The following is a 23,747-nucleotide window of genomic DNA, read 5'->3' on the forward strand; positions in this document are numbered from 1 at the left end:
GGGTTGCCATTTCCTTCTCCAGGATACAGCAGAGAAATGAGGCTCAACAAGGGCCCTTCTCAGCAACAAGCGCTGACTAACAGCCAGTCACTTCCTTCCACTCCCCAAATTAGAACTTTGGCTAATGAGGCTGAATACACCCAAGGCCTGTTAAGGAACACAAACAGGCAGGCAACAAAACAGACCAAGCCAGCTCTACCTGAAAAACAATGGTGTCAGTTTCCTCCCACATCCCCTCTTCACACACGTCCAGTATGGATGCTATGGATAAACTGAGAAGACCCTCCCTCCAAGTGGAAGACAAGACATAGCCAGGATGTGAGCTCTAAACTGAGGCTAACATGGCATGGAAGGATGCTCCTGAGTGTAAGTCATCGGACAGTATGTCACCAACACATTCCTTTAAGAAAATAAACAGACCTGCGTGTCTGTGCTTGGGTTCCAGTCGGGATCATAGATGATGACACGGTTTGCCCCCGTCAGGTTGACTCCTAGGCCACCCACCCGAGTGGTTAGAAGAAACACAAATATGGATGTGTCCTAGAGGTGAGACATATGACACTCAGTATGCACACGGAAAGTCGGTTACAGCTGTTCGTCCCAGCCTTCACATGTTCTACACATGGAAGCCTGGCTGCAGCACAAGCAATGGGTTATGCCGTAGAAACCTTTGGTCAGTCAAGCTGCCAACTCACAGCTTCTGCTTTTCATAGCAATTATATTATCAATGTTTGAAAACTGAATTTTTAAAAAGGAATACACATTCTTTGTTTAAACACATACACACATCCCATTAACCCAGAAATGCATCTAGTTAACAGCTGCCCAATCCCAGATGTAGGCACTGTGGGCGCAGACCTCTCCTTCCGTCCCCTCTGCACAGTGGTACCATGTGACTTCATGGTTCTGTTCACTTGTTACCTCATTGTATCTTGTAATCAGTGGTTGTCTGGAAGCTATCGCCGTGGTGCCATCCATCTTGAGATAGGAATACTTTTGGGCTCTGAGGAATACTTCAAGGATGTCCAACATCTGTTTGGGAGAAGTGGTGGAGGATGAAAGAGTTTAAAAATCAAAGGTAAGCCTCCAGTGAGTATGCGACACTCATGTAAACTGGATTACACCTTCCCCAACAGGCTTAAATGAAAAGGGGTTTCTTGGTTCGAGGTGGATAAATAAAACTACAAGAGTATTTTTGGTATTTCCATACTGTTCTTACAAATTTTGTAAAAAGCAGGACATCTGAGTTCAGACAAAACTCACTCGCACCCCAAAATCACATGGTAATAAGCTCTCTTTAAAAAAGCCAAATTCTGGACACCAACTCCAGAGAAATATCCATCTCCTGAAGAGCTCTGCAGCTTGCCACTTCAGTTATCAGTGGGTGGATTTGCCTTTGGAATCATTTTAAACCATACCCCATTTTTTAAATTATTGGTTATAAGTCATAAAGAAACAACTTGCTTCTTGTATGAGGCTTGTATACGCACCTGTCTGGACTGAGAAAACAGCAACACTCGTTGGCCCTGCTTGTGCCATATTTTCAGCAAGGATTCAACAACTATCAATTTCCCAGAACGTTTCCAGTATCCAAACTGATCTTCCCCTAGTTCCTCGTCTGGAATGCCTTTAAGATTCTTGGGGCCTCCAGAAAAGAGATCAGGGTGGTTGCAGATTTTTCTTAGGGCTACAAGTCCAGAGAAAATCTATGGTACAAAAGAATTATGTCCACTCAGATCACCCCATGTAAAATAATATTCACTCGAGAAGGAAAGGAAGGAGGCTGTTCAATACATAACACAGATTAAGAAGTAATCCTTCATCAGCTTTTTAGTTTTCTCCCCAATCACAGCATATTAGGAATGGGAAGAACCTTTACACATCTTTTCCTGACAGGGAAAGCTCTCTAAAAACAAAAAGTCCTGTTGGACTAAACATATCTACTGGGGTCATATTCAATTGCTGATGACTCTCCCTCTAAAAAAAAGGTATGCAGTTCACAGTATACAAAAAACTGGTTCACATTTTAAACATAAATAAGAAATATCACGCCCGTTCTCAACAGAAATCTGGGCTTCCCTGGTGGCTCAGATAGTAAAGAATATGCCTGCAATGCAGGAGACCTGGGTTCAATCCCTGGATTAGAGCAAGATCCCCTGGAGAAGGGAATAACAACTTACTCCAGTATTCTTACCTGGAGAATTTCATGGACAGAGGAGCCTGGCAGATTACAGTCCATGGGGTCTCAAGGAGCTGGACGTGATTGAGAGGGTCCAAAGAGGAAAAGGAGTACATCAAGGCTGTATATTGTCACCCTGCTTATTTAACTTATATGCAGAGTATATCATGAGAAACACTAGGCTAGATGAAGCACAAGCTGGAATCAAGATTGCTGGGAGAAATATCAATAACCTCAGATATGCAGATGACACCACCCTTCTCATAGAAAGTGAAGAACTAAAGAGCCTCTTGACGAAAATGAAAGAGGAGAGTGAAAGAGTTGGCTTAAAGCTCAACATTCAGAAAACTAAGACCATGGCATCTGGTCCCATCACTTCATGATGGTGAAACAAACAGATGGTGAAACAGTGGAAACAGTGGCTGACTCTATTTTTTGGGGCTCCAAAATCACTGCAGATGGTGACTGCCGCCATGAAATTAAAAGACACCTACTCCTTGGAAGGAAAGTTATGACCAACCTAGACAGCATATTAAAAAGCAGAGACATTACTTTGTCAACAAAGGTCCGTCTAGTCAAGGCTATGATTTTTCCAGTAGTCATGTGTGGATGTGAGAGTTGGACTATAAAGAAAGCTGAGTGCTGAAGAATTGACGCTTTTAAACTGTGGTGTTGGAGAAGACTCTTGAGAGTCCCTTGGACTGCAAGGAGATCCAACTAGTCCATCCTAGGAGATCATTCCTGGGTGTTCACTGGAAGGACTGATGTTGAAGTTGAAACCCCAATACTTTGGCCACCTGATGAGAAGAGCTGACTCATTTGAAAAGACCCTGATGCTGGGAAAGATTGAAGGCAGGAGGAGAAGGGGAGGAGAGAAGATGAGATGGTTGGATGGCATCACCAACTCAATGGACGTGAGTTTGGGTAGACTCCAGAATTTGGTGATGGACAGGGAGGCCTTGTGTGCTGCGGTCCATGGGATCACAAAGAGTTGGACATGACTGAGTGACTGAACTGAACTGAACTAAGTGACGAAAATTTAGGGAAATCTGTCATGTAACTTAGCAAATGCATTTAAGTATTACACTCCTAAGTTCCTCCCTAGAAGTTCTATAGTTTACTGTGAGTCAGAGGTTGAAGTTACATTGACTTTTACATTAGTATATCAGAAAAACATGCCACATGGAAAATACACAGATGGAAACAATGTGTGGAATGGTTCACAAGAGGGCTTAGGAGCCCCAGAGTGAGAGAGCCCACTTGGCAAGCCACAAGCAAGTAGGCACCTTTTACAGCTTTCAGCCCATGACTCAAGTCACACTCACCAGTATAAAAGTTCAAATGGAAAAGATAAACCAGAAATTGAGCAATAATCAGAGTATGGTTATTCTAACTAGTAAACAGTTAAATAAATAACACATGATCTGAACAAAGCAGAAACACCGTCAGCACTCCCCAGAGTCATCTGTAACTATCTGTAACTGATCTTTCTTCCTTGAGATCTCTGCTGTCCAACACAGCAGTCATGAGCCACATGTGGCCACTGAGCACATGAAGTGTGGCAAGTCCAAACTAGATGTGCTAACAATGTAAAATATCCAATTCTGAAGACTCAGTACAAAAAAAGAAGAGTAACATATCTCAGTACTTTAAAATTTTTGATTACATACTAAAATGACATTTTGGATATGTCAGGTTAAATAAAATATATTATTAAAGCTGATCGCACCTGTTATGTTTTCCACCTTTTTTAATGTGACCATTAGAAAATTTAAAATCACACACATGGCTTGTATTCTCTATCCAATGGACAGTGCTGATCCTACCCACCTAAGGCTTCACAATTTGGAGGCACATGAAGATAAGTCAGGGGAGATACAGGAGAGATGAATAAATGTGAATGGTTTAAAAACCCCCTACAGATGCCAATGATAGATGAAATAAACTGTAAAGAGATGGTTAAAAGAACAAAAATTACTTGATCTGGAAGAAAAAACATGTAGATATTATGGGACAGAAGCAGCCTTGTCACCCATATTCCTCTCCATCTGCCTCTATGTAGGGACAGGACAGTGAATTTCAGAGTGTCCCCTGCTCCTCAGCTGTGCCTCCAACAAGGACAAACCAAAGACTAAGGAATTTTACATGTCAAATAAATAAATAAAATACAGTTCACACTTTAAGGTACTGAAGCACAAAGAAGTTGAAAAGTTTACATGGAGCTTCTGACTAAAGCTGATGATAAAATTACTACATAGGCTTAATAAAGGGACATTTACCCACATATATTGCTGAGTATGGCCAATAACTAAAACTTATACAAAAATGCATAATAATAACTATTCCTCCGAGCACCCAGCAGCCCCAGGCTGCTCCCAACATTCTACATAGGACCGGCAATCCCTGTAGGGCCCACTGTTACAGACCCCGTGGTCTAGTGCATTTTCCCACCAGACCACATGGTGCTGGGTTCAAATGTAACAGTGCTGCAGTGCAGATTAAAAGGCAGCGTTCTCAAACTGTGTGCTATCTTACTTTTGGAAGGGCTTCAAAGGAAGTAAAGGGTCACACCCAGACGTTTTCAAGATGGTAACAATAGTGAATCTCTGACTAGTACTAGTTTCCTTTCCTCCCCATTGTCCCATGGTCCACAGTTCTTTCTCTTCAGCTTCTATTAATATTATTTGGCTGACCTGCATTTCTCCATTGAGAATCCTGTAAACTTCTTTGGAATCAATGAAATTTTGGTAGACTTTATGTTGTTCATCTGTAAGACGGCAAAATAAGACCTAGGGGGAGAATAAAAAAAAGACTTAAAAAAATTTAACAACACAAAATAACTGATATAACAAAATCAACTAATCAAAACAAGCACGATGTATATAATTTTCACAATGTGCCTCTTATTCAAAACAAAACAAAACAGAAATACATCTTAGAGCTGAACAGTGAACAGGTCCCTCCTTCACAGCCCCTCCATTTCCATCTTCTGTCCACCTTCTGATCCCCATCCCCATGGTCCCCACCCCACTATCTCTGAGTCTCTGAAGCCTGGCTTCCTACTAGCAAGGAAGTTCAGGACCAGGTTCACAGCCCTTCCTCCATGCCAGCCTCCAAGGGCTCAGACCCTCTCAGCTCGCAAGCCCCTCACCCAGACTTCACTTCAGTAAGCCCGACCAGGCTCCAAAACGCTGCCTGGCACTCCCTTGCCTGAGTTCTAAGCCACACACAAGATTAACAGACTGGTCTCTGACAACACCTACCCTGCCGGCCAACTGCGCCTACTACTCCACGCCACTGCCTCTGTCTCAACCGCTGATTCATGTTATGTATGGCAAAAACCATCACAATATTGTAAAGCAATTATCTTCCAATTAAAATAAATAAAAGAATTTTTTTAATCCAAAAAAAACAATAAAAATAGAAACTGAAGCTATCAGGCCTGATTTCCTAATCATCAGTCTCAAAAATAATCTATCAATACTTCTTCATTTGCCACATGTGGTTATTTTCCTTTATTTTCAGACCAACAGGTCCCTACGTGAGGTCCAGGACAACCCTTCCATCTTTGTATAGATCCAAAAACCCACTCATCCTCATCAGGTCAGTGCTCCATGCCTTAGGTGCTCCAAAATCCAAGGGGGAAAACTCCCGGAAAGAACGTGCACCGTGACCACCTCTTGTTGCCTTCCAGTCACCCCTGAGTCCAGAAGGTTCACGCCACAGGCAGCTGTATACAGGAGACCCACCTGCCCCACAGCACCAGCAACCACACCTGTTAGCCTCACCAATTCTATAAGTGAAAAGCAGAAAGAATGACAGGTACATTGTGCTTTAGGAACATTTTGATAAGGCCTGGTTTTACAGACCTGTTCGTTTTTATCTGGCAAAGAAAGACTCATTTTGACGTCCGACTTCATTCTCCGCAGTAGGTATGGATTTATGGTATCTCGTAAGACGCATGCACATTTATAAGCAGTTTTAACCTTTAGTAAGAGAAAAGGGGAAACAATTACTCTAAGGAATGCATTGGCTCTTACCTCACAATTGATTCCAGAGTTTAAATTCTTTTTAAAAAAAGAATGATCAATGGTTGTACAAAACTATTGGAAAATGGTTTGGAAAAATTTAAGTTCCATACACTCCAGGACGCAATAGCATTCATAAGATGATCAGTAAAAACAAATAAACAAACAAAAACTTCTCATTAACCAAAAATGTACAAAAGACCAACCAAGTAATTTTGTGCCCTCTTCCACCCCTATTTAATTACTGTTTTATACTTAAACCCTAAAGTAGAGATTTATTCAGTGCTTGACCCCACCCCCTCACAGGGAAAAAACTGCTTTCAAACAAATCTCAGTTTATAATCTTATATTCTCCAATGGCCACAAAGGGGCTGCTACTTCACAAAACTGAAGATCAAACACTAACTCTAGGGAAACGCCACAGCAAGGGAAACAGCAGATAATAAGCAGAGATTACTGCCCACAGGAGATCTGGAGCGTAAATTCAAGGAAAGCCCTATGATCCCAGAAATGAAAGGTCACTCCAGCCTAAAAGGCAGCATATGGCTCTGTAATGGAGCACGGCCACATGAGATGGGTATTAACTGTCCAGAGAAAAACAAAGACCCACAGCACAGGAAACCACTCCCCTTGCAATTTACTTAAAGGCAAACAAAGAAGTCAATAAATTATTGATACTTAAAAAAATCTAAATAGGCTTAACAACCTACTATATACTAGTTAATGGAACAAGAAAATCTCCAACCAAAGCTTAAAGAAGTTACCGGCAAAATGAATAATAAAAAGAGCTTGACCATAATATATTAATACAGAAAAATTCATGTCAAAAAATTAACATGGTAGAAAAGATAACACTTCAAAACATCCTAAGAACACCTCACTCAAGTCACTCAAGTCTGTATGTGTGCTAAATCGATTCAGTCACGTCCAGCTCTTAGAAACCCTATGGATTGTAGCCCGCAGGCTCCTCTGTCCATGGGATTCTCCAGGCAAAAATACTGGAGTGGGTTGCCATGCCCTCCTCCAGGGAATCTTTCTGATCCAGGGATCGAACCCGTTTCTCTTATGTCTCCTGCACTGGTAGGTGAGTTGTTTACCTTCTGAGCTACCCAAGATTGGCAACTATGGCATTACCGACTCGATGGACATGAGTTTGAGTAAGCTCCAGGAGTTGGTGATGGACAGGGAAGCCTGGCGTGTTGCAGTCCATGGGGTCACAAAGAGTCAGACACAACTGAGTGACTAAACTGAACTGATGGTCTTAAACAAAAAGGAGCAAATAATAGCAACACCCTTGCTCCTAAGGACTTTATAATCTAAAAAAGGAAAAAAGACAGGTGCATAAACTTCTGAAACAAAGACTTCAAGGAAGAAACAAGACTGTATTTACTTCATTTCAAAGTATTCCCCCATGACTCATCAACTATATAGAAGAAGAGGTAACTTCAAAGAGTTTAGAAATCTGGCACACTCATCACCCTACCCAAGTAATCAGACCACCACCAATGAAGGGATAAACCCACAGCATGTGCCTCCAGATAGGAATGGAACACTAAGAAATGTCATTTCTGGGATATTCTTGCCAATAATGTGTAACCTGATTCCAATCATGAAGAACGGAAAGGCAAACCCAAGGTAAGGGACATTCCACAAAATAACCAGTCTGTAGTCTTCAAAAATGTCAAGTCATGCAGGCAAAATAGAGGAACTATGTCAGACGAAAAGAAAGTGAAGAGACAGGGGAATTGCTGGAGCAACCGACACCATGTGAATGGCACACAGACTAAATAACAGAATCAGCGCTGCTACACGCCAGTGTGCAAGACATCGCTGTTCTCAGTAAACACAACTACACGCCGGTGTGCAAGACATCGCTGTTCTCAGTAAACACAACTACACGCCGGTGTGCAAGACATCGCTGTTCTCAGTAAACACAACTACACGCCGGTGTGCAAGACATCGCTGTTCTCAGTAAACACAACTACACGCCGGTGTGCAAGACATCGCTGTTCTCAGTAAACACAACTACACGCCGGTGTGCAAGACATCGCTGTTCTCAGTAAACACAACTACACGCCGGTGTGCAAGACATCGCTGTTCTCAGTAAACACAACTACACGCCGGTGTGCAAGACATCGCTGTTCTCAGTAAACACAACTACACGCCGGTGTGCAAGACATCGCTGTTCTCAGTAAACACAACTACACGCCGGTGTGCAAGACATCGCTGTTCTCAGTAAACACAACTACACGCCGGTGTGCAAGACATCGCTGTTCTCAGTAAACACAACTACACGCCGGTGTGCAAGACATCGCTGTTCTCAGTAAACACAACTACACGCCGGTGTGCAAGACATCGCTGTTCTCAGTAAACACAACTACACGCCGGTGTGCAAGACATCGCTGTTCTCAGTAAACACAACTACACGCCGGTGTGCAAGACATCGCTGTTCTCAGTAAACACAACTACACACCGGTGTGCAAGACATCATTGTTCTCAGTAAACACAGCTGAAGGGTGCAGAGGAGCAGGGCACAGTGTCCGCAACTTACTCACACGATTCAGAAGAAAAACAAACTCTGTGTGCGTGTGTGGGAGGCAGGGGAGAAGGGGGGAAGGAAAGATAAAGCAAATATGGCAAAAGGTCAGCAAAATGCTAAAAACCAGGGAATCTGGGTGAAGAGTATACAGGGGTTCTTTTTACAATTCTTGCAACTTTCTCTTAAGTTTGAAATTACTCCAAAATAAAAAGTTAGGGAAAAAAAACAAAACTCAGGATACCTAAAGGATAATGGGGACTCAACGGAGGGAGAGGGCTCTTATAAAAGTTAACTGAAGATCAAAACTCATTTATTCTCAAAATTTTAAAGGTATTAACATGGTTTTCGATAGTCCTCCAATTTTAAAGATCTAATATCCTTTTTCTAGTTTTAATATTTCAAAATACGTGACCACCTCTTTTGGTGGCAGGCTTTATTTCTGTTATAACCTGGCAGGTACAGGCCTCACCTGAGGGCTGTGCAGAGACCCTGCCCCCAAATGCCACAAACTGCCCTCCAGCTGGCCTCACCTCCTGATGTTTCTGTGTGTGACAATCCCACTCTATCAGTCACCCAGGCCTGAAACCTCAGGGGTCAGCTGCAGCAGAGCTCGTCTGGTCGCCGCCACCCAACTTCCTTTATCAGTTTCCTTATCCACCTCCACATCTTGTTTATTCTGTCTAGTAAATACCACCTGGGACTCTTGCTCTCCACCTTCTTTTCTCAGGACCACCATCCACAACCAGGTCCAGGCTCTCCTCCCCACCACTCCCAATAACTCCAGCAGGTTCCTCAAAGCCAGCCTCCCTCCCACAACTACCTGCAACCTGAGTAACCATCCGAGCACAGCTGCTCCCAGCCACCTGCTCAGACACCTTCAGTGGCTTTTCCCTGCCTAAGCGTTTCTGCCTCCCTTCAAGACCCCACTGCCGGCATCAACAGCTTTCCTGCAACTCCCCCACAAGCATCTCCAGTTGAGTCGAGCATGTCTCTTCACTGCCCGTGGCCATACAGAGTTCAGTTCAGTTCAGTTGCTCAGTCATGTCCAACTCTCCGCGACCCCATGAATCACAGCACGCCAGGCCTCCCTGTCCATCACCAACTCCCGTAGTTCACTCAAACTCATGTCCACAGAGTCGGTGATGCCATCCAGCCATTTCATTCTCTGTCGTCCCCTTCTCCTCCCGCCCCCAACCTTTCCTAGCATCAGAGTCTTTTCCAGTGAGTCAACTCATCGCATGAGGTGGCCAAAGTATTGCAGTTTCAGCTTTAGCATCAGGCCATACAGAGTAGCTGCATGCAAACAGCTGCTCTAACCTAGAATGCTCCACTCTTTCCAGCCTGTTTTCCCAGAATCAGGTTAAAGGATATGTCTTCTTAAATCTTTCCTGGTTTCCCCTTTTCTAAGCTTTTACACTACTTTATAAGATGCACTACCCCAATCTGCACCATTATATGCTGTCCAGAACAAATTCACTCTTGTCTCATAAATCTGACTGCTCTTGAATATTTTACATGATTTTTTAAAAGCTCATCTGGAAAATTATGTGATTTTGAGCAAAAATAACTTTGTGATTTTTATAAGCTGGGCCATTCGCCTTACATTCTGAAAGACTTGGCTACAAAGTATAGCATTTAGTAGGATTGTTTTAAGTATTAAAATGCCAGAAGTGTTACCTGCCCAATACATTACCTGTACCGGAGAGGCGTTTGAATACCCCCCCATGGTGATGGGGACTGAGAACTGCTCCATAAACACGGGCAATGTACCCAGCTTTCCCGGGAAGATGAAGTCAAAGAGAGACCACAGCTCTCGGAGGTTATTCTGCATCGGTGAGCCAGACAGGATGATGCGATGAGGCGTCCGGAACTATTACAGGGAAGAAAGGACTTTTCTATTAAATTCACCTTTTAACACATGATCACCAACCCTACTCCAAAACACTCCCATGCAATCCTGTCATTTAACACAACTACATATCATTTTGGTCTCCTCTAAAATGTAGACATTTTATGCAACTTCTTCAATTACACATAGATAAAAATATATATATACATAGATAATGTATATATATGGAAGAAGTTTTCTTTTTGTTCAAGTTGAAGACTATGGACTAGAGTTGGATGTGGTTACACTGTAACAGCTGATCTGTACAAGAGACATTCAGTAATATCAACAATTAGAATCTGAGAAAACATGATTAAGGGTAAGAACAAAAAGTATTCAGCATTAAGGCAAAACATGTATTTCAAAATCCTTATGCAAAAGCACAAGGAAAGATTCCCTAAGTGTGTTATTAAAAGCAGAGAGTTTATTCTCAATGAAATATTATCCACCTAGATACCCCCCTTGTTATAAGAGGTCACACCTGTTTGCAAGCAAGGGTGACGGCAGCATTTGGATTTCGAATTTTGTGTCCCTCGTCCAAGATCACATAGTGCCAGTCATGCCTGCTGATATCATCTTGCATCAGGCGAATGTAGGAGTAAGAAGTGATCAAAATCCCATGACAATGAGCGATGTCTCGAACCAGCTTCTCCTACAACAATGACAAAACGGTAAAGCCAGTTTTAAATAAGTTAAATGAACATGACTGTTTTTCCTTTTTTTTTAATTGGAGGATAATTGTTTTACATGTTGTGTTGGTTTCTGCTGTACAATGTGAATCAGCCATAACTATATACATATATATATATATACACACACACACACACACAAACACACACATATCCCCTCCTTCTTAAGCCTCCCTCCCCTTCCCATCCCAAGCATGACTCTTAAAACCTTTCAACCATGATACAATATAAGGCACTTTATAAACATGTACCTAAACATAATACATACAACCTAGTTATGTATTATCACACTGTAAATCTACTTTACGTTTCATTAATCTCTAAGTTGTAAATGCTGATAATATATTCACTATTGTGGGGGAAGAGAGTCAAAGAAAACCAGAAAAAGATGTAACATGTAAACACTTGCCCAAATTTTATTTTTTTTAAATATCCTTTGTGTTAATCCATATTAAACTTCCCTCCATATTAAACTGGGCTTCCCTGGTGGTTCAGACAGTCAAGAGTCTGCCCACAGTGCGGGAGACCTGGGTTCGATCCCTGGGTTGGGAAGATCCCCTGGAAAAGGAAATGGCAAACCACTCCAGTATTCTTGCCTGGAAAATCCCATGGATGGAAGAGCCTGGCAGGCTACCATCCATGGGGTCACAAAGAGTCGGACACGACTGAGCAACGTCACTTTCACTTTTTACTTTCATACTAAACTTAAAACAACAAGGTAGATTAAAAATGGTTTATTATTTTAAAACAAAAGCAAGAAAATGAAGGAAAAGTCAAGGCGACAAGGACAAATCCAGGAGCTCTAATGATGCGTAACATGAATTCAAGGAGGACAGAGTACAAGGGATTAAAAGAAGTGATTTTTTAAAATGATACCAAAAAATTCTGACAAGAGCCTAGAGTCCACGGAGCAAAACACTCCTGAGTGCCAGGCAGACACACTGAAAAAGCCATACACCTAGATATATACCAACTAGATGTCTGAATTCCAAAAATAAAGACAAACAAGAGAAATGCTGTAGCTTCTAATTAGAACAAAACAGACTTTTTAAAAAGATTCCCTTCAGAAGAAAAGGACTCTACCTGTGTTGAATATCTTTTCTGCAACACTAAAAATGTCAGAGAGCAAGGGGGAAATCTTTCCATAATTCTAAGGAGAAATCAAAGACTCTGGAATTCTGCACTGATCCAAATTAGCAGTCATGCTTGGCAGAAAAAAATAAATTCCACCTTTAGACAGGCAAGGACAAAAAACAAACTAGCAGGAGATGGCCTAGCAATGGCATGCCACATCCAGCTGGTGCAGGGGTGCTGTCACTCTAAGAACATGGTCCCTTTGCCTGGTGGGAGAAGGGGGCTGAGGACTCCACACTCTGCACTAAAGCAGACAGCAGAGCTCCCTACCCGAGGCTCAGCACAGACGGGCAGCTCACAGCACCTCTGAGAAAGGACAGGGGTCCTTACTAACCCCAGCTTCCAGATGACAGAACTGTGGCTTAGAAAGAGTAGATAATATTATCAGGTCACAGAGCTGGGAAGTGGTGGAGTGGGATTTGAGTATAAAAAAGAAGCCGACTCCACAGCTAGCATTAACTAAGCATTAGGCAACACTGCCTCTTAACTATGAAAGAAAATATTTTTAAGGGAAGATTTCATGTAATAAACTTACCAATCTTAAATTATTACAACAATAATTAAACATTAAAATATTGTTTTAAATACTAATGAAACTGTTAAGAAAGGATCTATAATATATATAAACAAAGGACCTATTTTTGCATTACTGCAAGTCGAGTTTAACTAGCAAGAGTGAGAACAGGAGAAAAATAAGAGTGTACTAAAAAAAAAATCCCTTATCCAAGGGTAGAATGGGGTGCACATAGGTAATGAATACTGTTCAATTCTTTACTGTGACAGAAAACAGGCTAAAGTACATTTGCAAAACAATGTAAGCCCATTTACTGATTAATAGCTGCTGCTGCCGTTCAGTCACTAAGTCACGTCCAACTCTTTGTGACCCCATGGACTGCAGCGCATCAGGATCCTCTGTCCATTGGATTTCCCAAGCAACAGGACTAGAGTGGCTTGCCACTTCCTTTTCCAGGAAATCTTCCCAACCCAGGGATAGAAGTAGGGCCTCCTACTTGGCACGCAGCTTCTTTAACACTGGGAAGCCCTAATAGCTGCTCTTGTGGTGGTGGTTTAGTCGTGTGTCTTCAGCATAATATCAGAAAAGAAACAGATTGTAGGACTATCAAACCACTGACAGGGAGAGAAAGGACTAGGAAATAGACAAGTGATTTCAGACCTAACCCATTCCAGCACCTTGCCTGGAAAAGTCCTGTGGACAGAGGAGCCTGGTGGGCTGCAGGCCATGGGGTCGCAAAGAGTCGGACACGACTGAGCGACTAAACTTAAAAAGACTAAACTTCAGACCTAACATTTATTTTGGGGTTGCCATGTGACAGTGGGCTGACAGCAGTGACATTTTCCACTAGGAGAGTATGGCCAAAACCCAGACTGGCACTGAGAATGAAGCACACGGGAACTACTAAAGATATACCGAGGAAACGCCAACAAAACCTTAGAATTCAACATTAGGAGAGAGAGGAAGACTGAAGGCAACTCAAAGTCTCAAAGTTAGGGTGCAAAGGATCTGAGGCTCGCCGCCAGTGGGCGCCTTCTGACGACTCTCGGCAGAGCCTCAGCACACAGAGGCCCTCCTTCCTCACATCCACTGAGGCTGAAATCAGACCAAGCAGCCAGAGCAAGAGGTGGAAAAGGGACAGTGAGACAGTAAGAGAAAACAAAAATTAGTGAAGTTCAAGGACAAAACTTTGTAGGCCTGATGAAGAAAAAATGTAAACAGCTCTTTGAAAAGACCCCAAAAGAGAGAGACCTCTGTAAAGTCAGCCTGAAGAACAGACTAACATAGCAACATGAGAAACGTCAGTCCCCACAGAGGCAGTGAACACAAAGTATCAGCCAATGCAGTGTGCAATTTAATGCCATCTGAAACCTGACAGACGACACTTACTAAAAATAAATAAATTACCAAAACGGACCCAAGAAAAATGAGACAAACCAATCAGACCCATACTTAAGGACTTGAAAACAATGTTAAACTTTTCCCACCAGAAGTCTACTAGACCCAAAGGTTTTATGAGTGAAGTAGGTATCAATTCTGTGATTTAAATGACTCCAAAATACAGAACAAGAAGACTAGCAAAACCCTGTTTTCAAAACTGACAGAAGCAAAATTCTCACATGCACCTCTCACTAGAGATCCATTGTTTTATAAATAAAAATTTAGCACTATATTAAGCGAATAAGGCATCACAGGAGTAGAATCGCTAAATATTAGGAAAACTAATACAATCATTCATATAATCATAATCATATAAATTTTATAAACTCAACATCTTCAAAAATATTATCTTAAAAAGAAGAATTAGAATATTTTTTAATTTAATAGAATATAAAGGGTGTAACACTGACCTTTCTGAAAGAGGTAAAAATTTTGAAAGAGGAAAAGAGAGAGAAACTGTTTTATATCATATACACCTCAGGGCTCAGCTGAAACTTCAGAGGTAAGAGCTATAATACCTGGTACTAGTAAATGTTCAACAAGTGAGAGCTGTATCATTAATATTACTTCATGAGTTTCAGTGCCTGCACAAAACTGCACAGAGGCCACACCTGATTTAACCATTTCCTGACTACTTTTTTTGGTACCTTATGATGAATACACTGCCTCGCCTCCACCCATTTCTCCCTGACCACAATGCTATCCATGGCCTCAGGCCCCACCATGGCAGCGAGTGTCCAGCGAAGACATGCAAGCTGTCCAGAGATACACTGCTCCACCTTGCACTCATCCCACCAGTGCTGAGATTCTCAGAAGCCAGAGGTGATTGCAACAGCTCCTCTGCATCTTAACTTTCCACTGGAATTCTGAGCAGGCAGCCATCGCAACTCTATCCCCATCTCTCCCGCCTCCTGGGAGAGCAGTGGCTGCTAGAAATCATGAAGCAGGGCAGGGTGAGGGACAACAGCAAATGGACACACAGCCCTGTCCTATGCCCTGAGTTCAGGCATGGAACTGTGTGCACAGAGAGAAATGGGAGTGAAAACAACAACTGGTTGGAGCCTGAAATACGGCAGAAGTGGAATTACCACTCACGTTTACAAAGTGTCCACTGCATCACAGCCAAACCCTGCCCATGTGGGTCCACCTGTTCATGACCTCAGAACTCCTAGCTGCTGAATTCACCAACTCACCACTGTCATTCCACTACACTCCAAGGAACACCACCCTGAACTGGATTCTGGACATCCCTCTACCACAGTTAAACAAATGGGATGCCAAGCCTCCCAGTTACTCACCACCAGGGTGATGCTTAGCTTCACGGGCATGTCTAAGAATTGAAATTTATTTGGAAAACTCTGTGATTTAAGCTATAGTTATAGAAATATAAATTTTCTACCATATTCAGAAAGATGTATGATGATGAGTAAGAATCAAAGATGCTTTTATAAAAAGAGTAAGAAATTTGCTGAACATCTGCATTGAAAATATAACCTCCACTTAACAGCCACTGGGTAAAAACACATCTAAGACTATTTATTTTCACCTGATTCAATCTCAGAATTCTGTAACTGCCTAAACCGGAGTTTCAATAATGGTGAATTGTTGAATATTATGGAGGTCTCTATCCAAACACTTAAGACAAATCATCTCGGGCGGTTTCCAAATTAAAAGCTTGTAAAATATGTAACCTCTCCTAGTTTTTGCAATTAATAGGGTACATCTGCAATTAGCCTGACTTACTGAATGCAGTGCTGTTGTCATTAAAAGATGTCTGTGAAAGCGCTGCTGTTATTATAGAGGCTCAGGAGACCAATCCCTCCTAGAGGGCAAACAGTGGACTGGTGGAAAACAACAGCCATAAATCACACTGTCAGGCAGCAGGGAGAGCCGAGAGGAGCACAGGCACATGAAGGCCATTCACAGGAACACAGCCCGGCAGCTTCCCAGGCAGAATTTACTGCACCTGTAATTAATTAAAACTTCCTTCAAGCTAAATCTTTAATAAACAAGGATTTGTGCTGACAGTGAAAAAAAAGCGCCCCGGCAACAATAATATTACAATATCCCTTACAGAACAAGCGTAGCATCTATCATTTCTTGTATCAGGTGTATATACTGTCTCGAAAGTTAACAGGAACTAACATCACTTTGTGCTATAATCTGTGTACTTGGAGTGGATCTGAAATATTTAGAATGCTTGAGGGACCATGTTGTCCTTTTCTACTTTTGTGATGTTTTTTCTTGACTCCCAGGTTTTTAAAAAGTCAAGTCTTTTCATGCTAGTGTTTCAGAAAATGGGCCCTTTTAAAGAACATGTGATGGCAGTTGTGCCAGATGGCCGCATCCTTGTGTGGTCTGTTCTCTGGTCATACCCTGACTTTCCCAAAAAAGAATTTTAACATTCTATTTCACTGTATCTATTTGGAGCCAATGTACCTAGACACAGGGTGAAAAAGTTCTACATGTGAAGGATTGTGAATATTTTTAATAAAGCAAATGTGAACTTTCTATCTCAAGTATAATTATATTGAATCAATCAAAAACAGCAGAATGTCTTTTCTCAAGCACTGAGATGAAGAGGCCTACCATATTCCTTGTTTTCAATAGTAGGAATTACTTGAGTAAACATTATATGCTGGGGAGCACACTAAGTTTATTGTATACCCATATGAACCCAACAAATTCTCAAAAAATTACTAAAAAAAATACCCATTTTCAGGAGTTCAAACAAGGCTCAGAGAAGCTGAGCAACTTGCCTCAGGTCACAATGCTATAAAATGGCAGATCCAAGATTCAAGCCCTGGCCTGGTAATTATAAAATCTATGCCTTTAAATCTTTATGCCACTGCTGCATTTCCTACAGAGAATGAGATGGCTGGATGGCATCACCGACTTAATGGACATGAGTTTGAGTGAACTACAGGAGTTGGTGATGGACAGGGAGGCCTGGCGTGCTGTGATTCATGGGGTCGCAAAGAGTCGGACACGACTGAGCGACTGAACTGAAGGCTCTAAATATCATGAATGGATCAAAATGATAAATCTCTTTGAATTAATAATATCAAAACTATTCCACAGTATTACCATGTCCTACAAAGCAGGGAAAGGTGAGAGAGCTTTAAAGTGACAACTGTTTCAGAATATAAGCAAGATATTTCTCACTAGACATCTTTCAACTAATTGAAAAAAAGGGTACTTAATAATTAAATAAACTTTACAACACAGTGCTAAAGATGCCACCACCTGCTGTTAATTATGAGATAAGTATTATAAAACTGACTTCTTTTATTATCTTTTCTTTCCCCAAGAAAATGGTTAGTTTTCCAAGGCCAGTTAGAAACATCATATCCATTTTTTGCAACCTAAATAACATCGCATACCTACAATATTGTATTTAGTTATTCAACAAATAAAGATTAATCAACTTACGTATCAAGTTTCTCTCCATTAGAAAAAAGGATCATAAAACATAATGAGAAAAGGAAAATCCTAGAATTCTAGTAAATGAGATTTCAACTGACCATTAAATGAGATTCAGAGCCTGAAAATGTTCTTATCTGATTTGATCATTTGATTGAAAATACTGGCCACATATTTTTTTTTGCATGGTGGCTGAGTATGCATTTGATAATTCAAAATTATGCTGTCAACCAAAGAGAATATTAACAAAGATAATATAGGATCACATGGTGAGAGAGGTGGCAAAATTATGCTGTCAACCAAAGAGAATATTAACAAAGATAATATAGGATCACATGGTGAGAGAGGTGGGAAGCTAAAAGGCAATTTAGGGAAGAAAAATGATAGATAAGCTCCATTAGAAACTGTTTGATCATTTGATATCTAATCTCTAAATGAAAAACTTTAAAAATTTTCAAAGTTTAACATCTGCCAGTTACAACAAATCTTTAGAAAAATAAGAATAATCTACTGAATAAGAATAATAATTCTGGCATTATTACACTGTTACGCTTCCCAAAGAGAAATTCTCTTCCCTTCCCTATTTTCTCCAGCACTGAATGTCCCTATACCAGAGTGCTGCCCTTTTATTTAGACAGGACGGCCAGTGGGCACAGAATGTTTCCCCATGGAAAAGAGAAATTTCAGCCTACAGGATGGAAAGGAAATTAGACATCAAAAGCTGGTTTAGAGGACAGAACACCACTTGCAGGATATTTGAAGTGTGATTAAGAAATGTAAACTCTGTTGCAATTTAACATACACCTGTAAGCCAACAAGTGTGCATGGGTGGTAACAACAATCTGTACACAACAAAACAAATACAAAAGGAAGAAGCAGAGGGATCAGATGCTACTCAGTGTTTTAATCCAGAAGCCAGAGTTCTGATCTCAGAAATGTTCAGAAACAAGGAATTTTGTTTCCAGAAATGGAAACAAGGCCTGTGTAGAGGAATTAACACATTTTCAATATGTTATCACAAATAATAAACTGATACTAATATTAATAATAAACTGTGTTTCTAAGTGGACAGTATGGTTTGAAAGATACAGAAGAACACCTTTTCAATCTTTTGCATAACAGCTTACATCTTTAGGGATATGAGACACTTTATTAACAGAAAAGGAACTATACAAAGAGTTAAGGGTCAGAGTAAAAACACAAGCCTCCTTAATTTTCCTCAAAATTTAAGTAAGGAACTGTCAAATTAAAGTCGTTGGTAAACCATTAAGTACTAGAAAAACTATGAACAATTATATGTATGCACGTATCTGTGCATAACCAGACATCTCAGAAGGTGCAGATCACTGTAAAAAAAGGTGAATAATCTGTTTTTTAAGGTTTTGTTTGCCTCCAAGCTAGTTAAGGAAGCAAGACTCATCAACAGAGGTACTGACCAATGTCAATTCTATTTCCATTCATTAGTCAATCTATTCCGTTTGCATGAAGGCTGCTTTTCAGGCTAACAGAGGAAATATATGTGGGCCATGATATGCTCAAGGTGTAACAGAAAAAGCACAGAAGAAAATAAAAGGATAAAGAGGAACATGTGAAAAATGTGCTTTCTAAGATATGCCATCAATTAATGAATTCTAGTACAGGATTCTGCAATACAAAACATTAAGAAATGTTGAAAGACAAGTGAAAAAAGGAATCAAAAATATTTTACAAGGGTGATAACAAGATATTTAAAACAATTTAGCTTGACTAGCGGAGAAGGCAATGGCAAGCCACTCCAGTACTCTTGCCTAGAAAATCACATGGACGGAGGAGTCTGGTGGGCTGCAGTCCATGGGGTCACTACTAGTCGGACATGACTGAGCGACTTCACTTTCACTTTTCACTTTCACACATTGGAGAAGGAAATGGCAACCCACTCCAGTGTTCTTGCCTGGAGAATCCCAGGGACAGGGGAGCCTGGTGGGCTGCCGTCTATGGGGTCGCACAGAGTCGGACACGACTGAAGTGACTTAGCAGCAGCAGCAGCAGCAGCTTGACTAGAAAAATGACTGAAACTTATGCTGCTAAAAAAACACTTTTTAAAAACTTCAGCGTTTACCTCACTTCATTAATTATTTCAACTCACTTGTTTTCCATTTATCATTTAAAATTCAGGGCAAAGTCAGCTGGTTTGAACAACAGCTAGTAAAAGCAAGATTCCACCTCACCAAACCTGAACTACCAAATTATAGATACTCCTGTTTCACTTCTATCAAAAGCTCTGCTTACTCATGATCATGAACAAATAGGAATTTGGAGGAAAGGGGGTCTTGGCAGAATTACAAAGACATTGGAGCTTAGTGGCTCACATGTACTTAACTCAGCAAGGCAAACATTCACCAGCCCTCTCAGCTGGCACTGCTTTCATGGGGGCACGAAGACCTCACTCAAGAGCTATGAAAATCAGCAGAGAAGAACTCATAACAAACTGCCACTGCTCATCTACAGAGTAACCTGCAAACCCCAGTGAAAACGTGTAATTATCATCTATTCAGCTGTAGGGGCACTTGGGATACAAAAATGATGAAGACATAGTCTCCACTCTGCAGAGTTTACAGTCTAGATGACAGACAGAAATGAGAATTAAAAAAGCATAATACAAGCTATCTATGCTACCCACAGAAGAACAGATGATAAACTTCCTTTCTGATGATGTGGCTAAAACAACTAGTAAGTGAAGAAATGCCACCTTCAAAGAACAGTGATTATACTTAAATGGCAATCAAGGATTCAGAGAACAAAAAGCAACTTAATTAACTAAAAGGCAATAATACAAATAACGAAAATGTCAAAACGGCAGGCTGTTCTTTTGCTCATTAAAAACACATTTTAAAAGCATGTTAACAAATGCCTTTACTGATTAAAATACTAATTACATTTTGTACCTACTTTCCTAAAACTGTTTAAAGCCAGTAATGCCTCAAATCCAGCCAGTTAACTACTGCATAAGGCCCTTGATTTCTGGTCCCACTCAGGGTATCAGGCTTGTGTTTCACTGGACAAGAACATGTCTTGTCATCACCACTGGCTGTTAGAATGATAAAGACTACATTCATAACTGTTCTGAAAATACAGAGTTCGAAAATGAATCAAGAACAATAAATGCATGAAAGAACTATCAGAACATACATCTGAGAAATAAATGGATCAAAGCAAAAACAATCATGTAAAACGGAAGGTTTTAAAACAAAACATGCAAAAAGGTATTGAAGTATTGTAATGTTACCTTTTTGTGGGTAAAGGACCCGGTTTCGTGTAGAACTGCCACTCTGAATGGAGGCCACCACGTGTGAAATTCCTTCACCCACTGATGCATCACCGTTGTTGGACAGACAATTATGGTCGGACCCAACCCCTCGAACCTGCACCCAAAATGTCCAAGAGGAAAAGGCAACCATGAATGACAGTATACAGATGATTAACTGCCAAAACATGAAAAAAGAAACAAACAAAACTTTACAGCTCAAAAAAGAAAATCCTACTGAGGATAAACCCACCTAGTGAAATCCCTACAACCCCATTCATCAATGAGTGGATGCATGTATTGAGAGGAACCACCAGCTAATATGTTAAAAATATCATTTACAGTAAAGTAAATCAAACAAAAACTACCTAACAAGGAAACTTTTCTCTCTTCTATTCCAGATTAGCGAAGGCATAAATGGTATGTAACAACCTAAGTGAACATAAGAATATATTCAATCAGTTTGAAGCTTCATAGTTCATCAAGAGTTTTCACCCACAAGATTTCACTCAGTCTCACAGCCCTGGGAAGCCAGCAGGATAAGAATCCTGCAGTGTTCAGGCCGCTGAAGGCTGGTGTGCCCAAGGTGCCATGGTTACCAGGAGATGGACCAACACCTCAAGTCAGTCTTCTGATAGCTGCAGCCTGCTTTTGCACTACATCGTGCTGTTCGCTTCTCCATGTGATACAAAACCAGTAGGTGAGCACCAGTGACCTTTTCTCCCAGAAAGCCCCAGTCAACAGAGTTCAAGCGTCACAGTTTTTGTGGAAAGCAGCTGAGCGCTACAGAGCAAGAGCCTTAACAAGAGTCACATGTTGACCAAACAATCCCAAGACAAACATTTGTGTACCAAGATACACACTGTAGCATTCTTTGTACTACAGAAAAAGTGGGTGCTACCTGAACATCTGTAAATAAGAGACAGGCTAAATAAACCATCCAATTTCTTTACTACTGCACAGGCAAGTAGCTAGGAGCACTGACTGGGTCTGAATCCCAGCTCTACACACACTACTGGAAATTCAGTTTCTCATTTTAAAATGGGAACAGCTGCCAGTTACATGGAGTTTACCTCAATAGCTATAAAGTGCTTAGAATAGTATATAGTAAATACTATTAGGATTTGTTAAGATAGAATATATCATATAACCATTAAAATCATCTTTGAAGAATATTTAAAACCTGGAAAATGTTTTGAGGTCTTTCTAAAAGCCACATAATTGATGGAATCATCCCAATTCATTTACACATAGGGAGCCAGAAAACTGGTCATGGCCACTATGTCCAACATTCATCTCTCCTCCTTTTCCTTCTGAACAGAACAACTTTGTGCAGGTGTCCCCTCTTCCTTCCCAGACACGTACTTGATGGGACTCTGACCACTGTCTGGTTATGGCGAAGAGGGAAGAAGCCGGAAACATAGTTCATCTGTGGCCTGTTGGCACACAGCATTCCCCCAGAGATGCTCACCAGTCCACTGAGGGGCCTGGGAAGACTGGCTGGCTCACGGTAAGGAAGCACTTCTGCTCTAGGTCAGGGAGAGTGTCATCTCTCGGTCTCTCCTGCTGCATGTGAACAAGGAAACAAGAGCCCGGCAGCCACTGGCAGTTGAGTTACTGTGCAGAGAGATCTTATGACCACAAGAAGAACTGGCCTCAGGAGAACCTAGGCTCCTGAGGGCACCACTGGGCTGCTTCTGATCATACTGTGCCTACAATTGACCTCCCTGGTAGGTTCCTAGCTGTATCACACATTATGGAAACATTTAACCCAAAATGAAGTCAGGATTGTTTTTACAGGCAGTCAAAATATCCTGATCCATAGTACACCACAGGTACCTGACTGAATCAGTACCCTTCTGCCCTCCTTCCTACCTGTCAACATGGAACCAGTGGCCCTTTTCTTGTCTGAGCCCAGACCCCCACTACATCAATGCTTCTACTACGTCATCTTCAGTCCTGCTGAGAGACAGGTGTCAGTCGGTGCAGAACATGAAACCTAAGCCAAAGGCAAACTAGCTATGGGAATCTCTTCAATACGAGACTACCACTCAGCCACCAGAGGCAACCAGGAGTTGAGACTGACAGAGGACACTGGAGCCTTCATCGCCTACCTCACACTCTGCAGCAGAGTCACTGGCGATTTTTAAGCTGTCATTCTCTGTCCCCTGCCTATTTCTGCCCACAAGGATGTTGAATATCTGAAGCTATCCACTGCACACACTTTCCCCATGCTACCATCTCACTAAGCCTCTCGATTTCAATCACTCTCTTTACACTGGTAACGTGAACCTAGGTCTCCAGCCCCAGTCTCTTTTCTGAACTCCAAAGTACCATTTGCCTAGATGTCCAACTGCCGGCTGGTCTCTCCACTCAGATGTCCCCACAGTACCACGTCATCCTCCGCCGAACTGTCCCTCCTCCCAGGTTTCCTAATCCAATGGAAAGAACTGTCACCCATTCTCCAGGTACCCTCAATGGAAATCCAGGCCTCTGTCCACGCCTGTTCTTTACCGCATCCAACAGCTACAGAGTTCATGTCACATATACTTCCTCTGAGTCACTCTGTGTCTCCACTGTTAACACTCCCCTTCCAGCCACTATCATCTATTACCCAGGATATTGAACTT

At 41.5% G+C, this 23,747-nt stretch overlaps 1 protein-coding gene across 6 annotated transcripts in view; it reads right to left on the reverse strand.

The window, feature by feature from the left end:
* Nucleotides 1-23,747, reverse strand: part of ERCC6 (ERCC excision repair 6, chromatin remodeling factor) — a 74,553-nt gene that overhangs the window by 10,754 nt on the left and 40,052 nt on the right. For all 6 annotated transcript variants that reach the window (XM_088842096.1, XM_088842093.1, XM_055425250.2 and 3 more), the window contains exons 8-15: nucleotides 21,100-21,235; nucleotides 11,116-11,286; nucleotides 10,440-10,616; nucleotides 6,049-6,165; nucleotides 4,873-4,968; nucleotides 1,491-1,706; nucleotides 922-1,032; nucleotides 421-540 (exon numbers count right to left, since the gene is read on the reverse strand). In XM_088842096.1, the coding sequence (XP_088698222.1) occupies nucleotides 421-540; nucleotides 922-1,032; nucleotides 1,491-1,706; nucleotides 4,873-4,968; nucleotides 6,049-6,165; nucleotides 10,440-10,616; nucleotides 11,116-11,286; nucleotides 21,100-21,235 (1,144 nt within the window). The remainder of the gene's footprint in view (nucleotides 1-420; nucleotides 541-921; nucleotides 1,033-1,490; nucleotides 1,707-4,872; nucleotides 4,969-6,048; nucleotides 6,166-10,439; nucleotides 10,617-11,115; nucleotides 11,287-21,099; nucleotides 21,236-23,747) is intronic.

Source organism: Moschus berezovskii, chromosome 12 (assembly GCF_049115385.1).
Source record: "Moschus berezovskii isolate FMDL1 chromosome 12, NW_MosBer_1.0, whole genome shotgun sequence".
NCBI classification, from domain to species: domain Eukaryota; kingdom Metazoa; phylum Chordata; class Mammalia; order Artiodactyla; family Moschidae; genus Moschus; species Moschus berezovskii.